The sequence below is a fragment of the Hemitrygon akajei genome, chromosome 25 (genome assembly GCF_048418815.1).
Source record: "Hemitrygon akajei chromosome 25, sHemAka1.3, whole genome shotgun sequence".
Taxonomy (NCBI): domain Eukaryota; kingdom Metazoa; phylum Chordata; class Chondrichthyes; order Myliobatiformes; family Dasyatidae; genus Hemitrygon; species Hemitrygon akajei.
Genome location: NC_133148.1, coordinates 48,746,068 through 48,756,015, shown reverse-complemented (window position 1 = coordinate 48,756,015; position 9,948 = coordinate 48,746,068). Strand labels below are relative to the sequence as shown.

The following is a 9,948-nucleotide window of genomic DNA, read 5'->3' as shown; positions in this document are numbered from 1 at the left end:
AGTGGTTGGCACTCTCACCTCTTTGTCAGATGGCCGTAGGTTCTAATTTCTTTGACCATTTGTTGACAGCTGATCGTTGGGACTCCTGATGCAGGAAGGGTTTAGACACCATAGATACAAAGACACCTATTTCTCCCCGAGTGTGCGTCACCTACAACACCTCACGTCGAAGGTTCCTAAATTCCCGTCTCCAAAAATCACAGCTAAAACATTTTCAAATCATATTTATTGCACTTGGATCTGTACATTGACACAAACAGAGATTTAATACATTGTGCAGTCCCACACAGGGTTGAAATCCATTCAAACATGGCAGAAGAAGGTCTTAGGATGTACGTACAAACTCAGAGATTTGAGGTGAATCATGTTTGTTCCTTAATTTGGTTCTTGATCTTAATTTTATTCTTAGTTATTTTAAAAGGTCCAGATCTTAAACATGTTTTAATCAGCAAAATAACCCTCTGTAATAATTAATAATCATAAAACTAACAAAACTAGGGTTTCATGGATTGAATCACGCAGTATTACACACAAGATTTAAAACTATCAGTCAGAACAAGTGAGACATTGACCAGGGTTGGTTTGCTGTGAGATTTATTGATGCTTCGGAACAGGTTGGTTGTGAGCGACTCATGACCCACCACACAGGAGAAAGTGGTGCCGCTCTTCCACTCCTCAGGAGAAACCTTCAGCTGACTGGTCATTGTGTTCCAGCCTCTTCTGGGGTCCTTGGTCACCGGCTGGTTCACAAACCCTGTCTTCAGAAGGGTGTCATTGGCCATCCAGGCCACATAGATGTCTGCGGGAGAGAACTTGGTGACCAGACACATCAAGGTCCCAGTCTGATCGGTGTCTACCTCATCCGATGAAGGGGGGAGGAGGTAGACCTGAGGACGGGTCACAACATCACCTGGAACAGAGAGAATCTCCGTTAGAATGAATCTTCCAGTAACTCCCTCCTTACCCAACACATTCTGGTCTTGCACCAACATGAACAATTTCTAAATCTGAGAGACTTCACTTTATCTGAAACTAAAGGCTTTTCCCTTTCTGCTCATCATTGGGATTTGTGGAGTGGGAATCTTGAACCTGCTGCATTTTACTTCTTCCAGTGAGGTTAGTCCATTCAGTTCAATCAATGGGAGTCGCTGAACACAGCAACTCGACAGAAAGTGGAACTCAGCCCCTGGACTTGCATCATCCTGTGCTGTTTGTTCCATCTCCCCTGGAGCAGGGGTGGCAGTCTCAGCTGTGTACGTGTAGAGGGAGTGAGAACCTGTGGAACTCTCTCCCACAGAAAGCACTTGAAGAATTATCATGTAATATATTCAAGAATGGGTTGTATGTACTTCTTCATGCGAATGGGTCAAAGGATATCTGGAGAAAATAGGAATATTGATTGAGTTTGGATGATCAGCTGAGACCAGATTGAATGGTTGAGCAGATCGAGAGACCCAATGGCCTGCTGCTGTTCTCATTTTCTATCGTCTATCACAGTGCTGGATGGTGATAAATATGTCATATTACTGAGATCGGACTCACACTGAATTCTGTCCACACGTACCTGTGTCCTTCCTGATGGATTTCTTCACCGGTGTTGGCAAACTCTCGTCCTCTATCACACACGAGAACTCAGCCCCACTGTTCCACTCTGCAGCAGGGACTGTCAGTCTGCTGGTGATCTTGTCTTCATCTCCGTTGCTGTCTGGACCCAGAGTTCTCACCCCATCTTCCCTCTTCCTTCCGTCCACCTGCCAGGTTACACTGAATCCCTGTAAATCACTGTCAACCACCTCACACAGAATGGTCGCTGTCCTCTTTGTCCAGATCTCTTCGAAGGAAGGTTTGCTTAAAGTGACTGAAGTGTCTGAACATTCATCTGGGAGAAACGTCACAATTATTATTTCCCCATTCCCCAATGGATGAATTTCTTATTGACAAGACCAGCATTTCTGTTTGTCTCTGGTTGATGATTTGCCAGTCCCATCAAGAGGAGATGAGACCAATCTACATTGGTGAAGAAAGAAATCTTCCCTATTGAGCAGACAGGGTAAACACCCTGAGGGAATGTAAATGAACAGGATTGGCTCCTTACATTGTATTTGCAGTTTCATGGTCACTTAAACTGTTTCCAGCCACTTATTAAAACAAATACAGAAAATTCCCAGTATTTCAGAGTGTGTTGGTGGAACAGGAAATAGAGCAAAGTATCACGTGAAAATCTTCCAGAAAATACAGAATTCATATTACAGAATCTATGAGAAACATTCAGTTTTTGTGACTAATATTAAATGCACTCTTTTTCTCTGTTAGGTGTAACTAACATTTGCTGCAGCTTTGTCAGAATGTTGTGTGTTCAAGCCGCCCTCCAGAGGCTTCTACACATTGTCCAGGCTGACTATTCCCACACAGGAGCAAAGGGAGAGCTGCTCTGCTGGAAATTCAGTCACAACTGAGGCACTAATTGGAGGCTGGGATTATGTTCAAAGGCCGAGGGAGGGAGCATTTTGAAGATGAGTATCAGTGATTTCCAGAGTGTCTGTCCAGTGAAATGATCTGGATTCTCCTCCAGTTATGAAAGTATTTTCTGGGATAGTATTGTTTCTATGGTGAAAATGTGGATTATGTTGGTTGAGATCGGTAAACAAACCAATGATTGGCCAATTTAAGTGCCAAGCGAGATTAAAAAGATGAAGGCATTGAAGCTGAGTCAATGGACAAACCGGTATTCAGCTCACTACTCTGTGAGGCTGCCCTCACCTCAGCACTGAACCTGGCTCCGTGGCCGTGGCCTGCAGCCATCGGTCTCCTGGACCGGTTGCAGTGCTGAACTGGTGACGTGGCTGTGGATTTACTTCAGGGGACTCTGCGGTTCAGGTTCTGTGGATTGTTTATTTGAATTTTTTTATTGTTTACACAATTCATTCTTTCTTTTTCACACATTGGAAGTTTGACTCTGAATTCTATTGTGTTTCTTTGTTTTGTGTCTGCCTGCAACAAGAGAATCTCAAGGTTGTATATGGTGCACAAACTTTGATAATAAATATACTTGGAATTTTATCAGTTCCCTCAAATAACTATACCAGAACTACACTGTGATTTAGTGCTGACCTTGAATTCATAGCACAATGTAAACAATTTTGATAATGGGGTGAGTACCAGGACCCTACCTTGGACGTTCTTCACTTGCTTCTTGATACGGGTGTTGGAGGGGGGATGAATCACTGTACAGCTGAAGACTGATTCTGTCTCCCATTCCTGTAAATTCACGGTCAGGAAGTGTCTGGCTCTGAAAGTCCACCCCTGCTCCAGAGCGGTCAGTGTAGCGCTGGTGTTGGAGGTGATCACGGTGCTGCCTTTCTCCCAGATGACATTTATTTGGTCCGGGAAGAATCCAGAGACCACACACTCCAGTGTGGCCGTTTGTCTTTTCTTGGTCTCTTCCTGAGGTGGAGGCAGCAGTCTGACCTTGGGACTTCTTATCTCGACTGGAACAGACAGAGAACAGGAAATGTCAAACATTTTGACTCAGGTAACTAATGCTGGCCATTTAATTGCTGGTCTCTAACCCACCTTTGGTACTATTGGTCCGTGCTGACACTCGGGTAGATGAAGGAGATACCTGAGCAGAGCACTCGTACTCCACCCCACTGAACCACTCCTCCACACTGATCTGGAGTTCGCTGAGCACTCTGTATCGGGACCCGTCCCTCTCCGCTTGATGGGTGTGAATTCCTTTAGTTTTCTCCTTCCCGCCCACGTGCCAAGAGATGTGGATATCTTCGGGATCTGTACAGAGAACCGTGCACTTCACGGTAGCAGTCTTGTCGATCCACATCTCTTCAATGTCAGGATTTTGAATAAAGACAGACAATTCTGTGGATTAGAAATGGAAATGCTCAGAATCTTACTGGAGATCTTTCTATTGGTTGTGTTAGGTCAAGACAGATCATCAGTACATGTCAGCTGCATTTAATGCAAACAGAATAACAGAAACACCCAGGACTGTATCACGTGTCTTATATTCCTGTAAGTATTGATTCAGAAAAGAAAATCAGAACAAAGGATGTGCTAATTCGGTTTTGAATCCCTTTCTAATAACTGTACCAATTGGTTCACTGTGAGACAGAGATGCATGCAGATTTCTCAGCAGAGACACAGCTCAGTATATTCTTTGCTTGGAGACTCAGTGCCATTGATCAGTAACAATGAACACTGTGAATCAATGAGAATCCCTTTCTTCATCTGGGCTGAGCCTGGGATTCACTCAGTTTAATAACTTCACATCCCGACATTACAGTCTTACTGTGGCTGTGCCTCTCCTCATCTCTGCAACCATCACCACCAACACAAACTTCAGAAAACATCGTATTCTTTCAACTCTGCTCCCTCATACACCTGCACTGCTTCTGCTGGTGCCTGTGATTTTAGTGTTCGTGCTTACAAACATTGAAGCCTCTGTCTCTCTTGAAATGAGCAGCCATGGTCAGAGTGTATCGTTAAGTTGCTGGGCTGATGAACTGGCAAAATGGGTTCAAATCCCAAACTGGTGGATGGGGGTTTAAATTCAATTCATCAATGCTTTTTGGAATAGAAAGATGTCTACGGAGGTATTTGTAGTTTCATTCCCTGTGATAACTTCCGGAGAGAAGTCCCATCTGATCCGGCTGGTCTGTGACTCCAGACCTGCAGCAACATGGCTGAATCTGAATCACCATCAGGAATGAGGCAGCAAGTCCCTCAGTTCCAGAGCGATCAGTGATTGATAGGAAATGATAAGTGAATAAAACAGCTCTTTGATCAAGTGTTGGGTCACCTGTCCTCTGGGTTAGTGTCGGTTTTGTGTGAAGTTGTTGAGGCCGTCTCCCAATGCACGATCTTCAGTTCACGTACACTGCAGCTCTCTGCACTTTGTGTACACCATTTACACACTCGGTCACCTTCGGGCACGTGGGTGTTTTTGTTCTTTGACATTTAGTGTGAAGGCTGATTGTGTTTGTGTCATGGTTGAGTCCTTCAGTGAGACTGTGAGTCAGTGTCTTTGTCTGAAGAAAGAGCAGATGTAACACACACTGTCCAGTCTGACTGGGATGGATCATCTGACAAAGTATGATGTGTATTTCTTAACCTTTCTCATGTCAGTAAGCTTATGAGCAATTTTCTTTTAAAACAGAAAGTCCATTGTGTAGTCTAGATGATCATTGTTGTTGTGTAATATCACAAATCTGCAAACCTCGGTGTACACTGAAGGGTAACGGAATTGTGAATCCCAGTTTAATCAGCACTGTGATGTTGTTAAACGTGTTTTGGCAGGTTTCTCAGTTCGGTCCCATATCTGCCTGGTCTTGATGTTCAGCAGTCCCTGGGAAATGTGATCCTGTCATAAAACCTGACAGAGTCATGATCGCTCCACTTATTGCTGAATTATTCCACAAGAAGCATATAATTCTATCAATGCTTGTGTAATTCTAACAAAACATTCTCCTTTCTGACATTCCTTGGGATTACTGAGTTTCCCTCTTGGACTGAATTCAGTGTCCCGCACGTGGATCAATGTAACTTTAGCAATTTGTCTGATCCAGGAATTACACACAAAGCATGTCAGATTGGACAGGAGACTGGGTAGACCCCTGTGTCTTGTCTCACCAATTTGTCTTGTGCCCAACATTATCAAAGGGTCATCCGTCCTTTGACTGAGTCAATTTGGAATTTCTGCCCCGTTCACCTTCATCACCTCGTGCCTCACAGCCACTGGGTGAAAAACAGGTTCCAGTTCTTGCTGACTGGAGTCAGACAGGAGGGAATCTGGCCAAGGAAACTGGAATTGGGATCTGAGTCACACTGAAGCAACAATGTACACAAATGAATGAGTGTATGGACAACCAGAAACACAAGAGATTCTACAGATGCTGGAGATCTTGAACAACACTCACAAAATGCTGGAGGAACACGGGAAGTCAGGCAGTGTCTATGGAGGGAAATAAACAGTCGATCTTTCGGGCCAAGTGACTTCACCGGTACTGGAAAGGAAGGGGGCAGAAGCCAGAATAAGAGCTGGGTGGAGTGGAGAGGAATACATTCTGTCAGATGAGAGGTGAGACCAGGTGAGGGGAAAAGGGTGTGAATGAGGAGGGAGTATGAAGTAGAAAGCTGGTAGATGATAAATGGAAGAGATAAATGGCTGAAGCAGAAGCAATCTGACAGGACAGTGGACCATGGAGGAAAGGTTCAAGAGGAGGGGAACCAAATGTAGATGATGGGCAGACAAGGAGAGGTGATAGAATGAGGCGGTATCTAATATGGCGATTAGAAAAAAAGGGGAATAAAGGACCGAGGGGAGATTACTGGAGGTTGCAGAAATTAGAACTCAGGCTATCAGGTTGGCAGGTATCTGGATGGAATATGAGGTGTTGCTACTCCAACCTGACTTTGGCCTCACCAGGGCAGTAGAGGAAACCATGGACAGACATGTCAGAATGCGAATGGGAAGTCAAATTGAAAAAGGTGGCCACAAGGATAATAGAAAGTCAAATAGAAATGTGATTGGAGAGGTAGTCAGTTTGAATCATGTGTTTTCTTCTCTCTCTGTTAAATTTCCATCCCAATGGATACCAGGGGCAGGTCGGGAATCCAGTAAATGGATTGTTATGAAATTCAATAACGAATTGATTACACAGCCAATCACTTTATTTCACACTTTCCTGCAGAACAATGATACTGTAGGGTAGAACCATCGGAGAATGTTGCATTGAGATTACTCTGGTAAAAGAACACTGGCACAGGCTCCGAAAAACACTTTTCACCTGCAAATGGAAAATTCATAGATTTAAATATTAAATACTTTCAGCTCTTTTCCCATGCTTGGAGAAAAGGGAGTCCCACATATTCCCACTCTCTATCCTCTGTATATCGCATCCTATCGAGATGAGGTTGTGTCAGCCATTATAAATGCATGTGCTCTCTGAACCTGGTCAAGGATCTGAGGACACAAGGTCACAACATTCACTCGAGGACTGGGCATCAATTCAAAAATAATCCAGGCACCTACATTTCAGTGAGTGGACAATCGACAGAAGAGTCTCTCAGGAAACACTGGAAACAGACTCTGGAGACTGAAGCAAATATGAAATTGCAGAGATATTTTTTAGGAACTAACACTGAGAAGACAGTGAAAAGGGAACAGGGAGGTTTTCTCCAGATGGTAAATCATGGGACGTGAGCTTTGCTCACTAACTTATTTTCATTATAACTACAAACAATTACAACTAAAATTATTGAGACACAATGGACAGGTGACCTCATCTAACACCTTTCCTGCCCAGTAGATGGGGTTAAAGCTGCTGGTGATATGATTTGATTCAAAGTGCAAAGATCATCTGTACATCACTCAACAAGTGATAGTAGGGACAGGAATTGTGTGGGAGTATCAGTTAGGTAGTTTAGTGCTATAAGTTAATTAATTTTTCTTCAGACATCACTCACCCTCTTGATACGTCATGTTGACCTGACCACTGAAACCGGAAGGTGCGTGATTCACTTCACAAGTATATTCCTGTTTCTTGGTCCATTCCCGCACAGGCACTGTCAGGTAAGCAATTGTTTCAAATCCACCACCAGATCTCCGAGTGGAACGGAGAACAATGCCTTCTTGGGCAGATCCACCTTTTATCCAGGACACTGTAATGTTGTCAGGAGAGAATCCAGATATCACACAGCCCAGGACAGCATTTGTTTGACTGTGGATCACCTCCCGGGATGGAACAAGGGAGCTGAGCTTTGGAGCTGTAACACATTTAATATCTGTCAGTACATGATTGCTTGGCCCATGCTTTGGATTTCATTCCCCCTCATCCCGGGCTAGTTCCCCAGTTCCAGCCCTCTCAAGAATGTTGTTAATTTACAGCTGATCTGATGATCTGGTGGCTCACACCAGTGAGTGGGAGGGCTGGGTGTATCACTTGGGCCTCCCAGCAGTGCGTCCCACTATGCTATGATAATGCGGAGAGGTGGGTCATGGGACTGAGGTGCAGACCTGCCGTGATCTAATTGTTTAATGGAGAATTACTGATACCAGCTCCTGTGAGCAGGAGTACATGGTGTGGTACTGTTTCCACTGGTGAGTTTGGGAAACACAATTTTACTTTCAATGGGAAAGAAGAACAGATGGACAGGAGGGAATTATTTTGTTGTATCTGCAAAGGCTGGTTCAGATCTGTAAGAAGATGTTTTTCTTTAAACACTTGTTTAAACACTTGGGCAGTGGAGTGGATTCCTTCATCACATTCACCAGGGATTGCTTTTACCAGAAGAGGGGCAGCTGAAGGATGGAGGAGAAAGTGCAGGAGGAGTGGGGTAAAGTTTAAGTTGTTGTTCTGTGTGCAGGGGTACGATAAGCCAGCGGTCTCTGTATGTGTACAGGAGCTGATCTGTCGGGAGGTTTTTGTGGGATGGGATGGTGGAGAGGTTCCTGAAAGGAGTGGACACAATGGAGGCAGATCAGCACAAGTTGTTTCCTCAACCCTCCACTGATACTGAGTTTCATTGAGTTCAGGAGGACGTTTCCCCCCATATCAATTCCATATGTTTTCTCACTGTCATTTTGGTGAGGAGTCATACTGCCATTGTAAGATCAGAATAAAGGAGTTAATTGCCATGCCGAACATTATCTGACAAAGGTTTGTGTTCCAGATTTACGCTCTGAGATCAATGCAGCTTTTAAGAGAAAATTATGTCTCATACTAACATTGAGGTTTCGGCAATGGCTGGACCCCCGCTGTCACCGTCCCTGCCTTGCACGTGTAGACTTTATTCTTCTTCCAGTCTGCCGCAGAGACTTCGAGCAAGCTGCTCATCATGTACTTTGAATTTTGCCCCAACACCGCTGGGTATTTCTTGATTCCAGTGGTGATGTCCCCACTGTTAGTGGACCATGTCTGACTGATGCTCTCAGGCTGATAGTCCTTGACCAGACAGAGGAGCCTGATGCCTTGGTCAGATTCTGTGTTGCAGGAACGTGTGATGTAGATTGATGGTGTGGACATGACATCTGAAATGGAAAGAAATTCACAGAAGTTCTGTAAATAAATGCATTACTAGCAGACAAAGGAGACATGTTATACATTACCATTACTAACTACTGTGCTGAAGTCTGAGACACATAAGCTGGGATGCCCACCCGACCCCTCCACTGTACTGTAGTAATTTTATGTATTGCACTGTACCTCTGCCACTAAAGAAAAACAAATTTCATGACAGATGTGAGTGAGGATAAACCTGATTCTGATGTGGGTCTCTATTGTGGACTGAGAGTGGGAAAGGGAAGGGAGTGAGAAGCATCAGAGAGACATTCTGGAAAGATCAATAAACCAATTGTTTTGAATCAAGTGACCTTGCCTGTTGTCTCAGAGCTGGTTGGAACTGCACCCGTGCCAACTGCTGCCCCTGCTCTGTCACCTGTCCCACACCCCTCCCGTGGCGCTCCACCGTCACCGTTCCCAACATGCGTTGCTCTCGCCAGATTTACAAACTCACTCTCCACTCCACTTTGACAAATATGTTACTACAGAAAAGTCTTAGGCACGCTAGCAATATACATAGGCCCAAGATCTTTGCACAGTACTGTTTATAAATGAGTAATTTCCAAAATTATTCACCCCATGAAACAAAACTCTCACCACTTCAACACCCAGCTGGGAATCTGTGTCACTGAGCTCAGAGGCTATGGGTCAGTCTCACAGTGGAGGCTTGAGCCCACAGTCACAAGTGTGCCCCAACACCCCACCCAGAACCGTACTGAGACAGTCATCCAATGTCCGATGTGAAGTCGATGCCAACATTGAGTTTGCCTTCTTTACCACAGTCTCAACCTGTAAATTCACCTGGGAGACTCGCACGAGGACTCCGAAGTCTTCCGCACTTCTGATGCAACCTCTGCACTACTTGATGCAT

General features: G+C 44.5%; 1 protein-coding gene across 1 annotated transcript in view; it reads right to left on the bottom strand.

Moving 5' to 3' along the window:
• Positions 1-209: 209 nt before the first annotated feature.
• The window catches only part of LOC140716290 (immunoglobulin mu heavy chain-like), a 115,233-nt gene continuing 105,494 nt past the window's right edge, over positions 210-9,948 (bottom strand). The window contains exons 7-12 of the mRNA XM_073028892.1: positions 8,744-9,046; positions 7,483-7,782; positions 3,574-3,876; positions 3,171-3,488; positions 1,565-1,879; positions 210-910 (exon numbers count right to left, since the gene is read on the bottom strand). Coding sequence (XP_072884993.1) covers positions 525-910; positions 1,565-1,879; positions 3,171-3,488; positions 3,574-3,876; positions 7,483-7,782; positions 8,744-9,046 — 1,925 coding nt within the window. The 3' untranslated portion in view covers positions 210-524. The remainder of the gene's footprint in view (positions 911-1,564; positions 1,880-3,170; positions 3,489-3,573; positions 3,877-7,482; positions 7,783-8,743; positions 9,047-9,948) is intronic.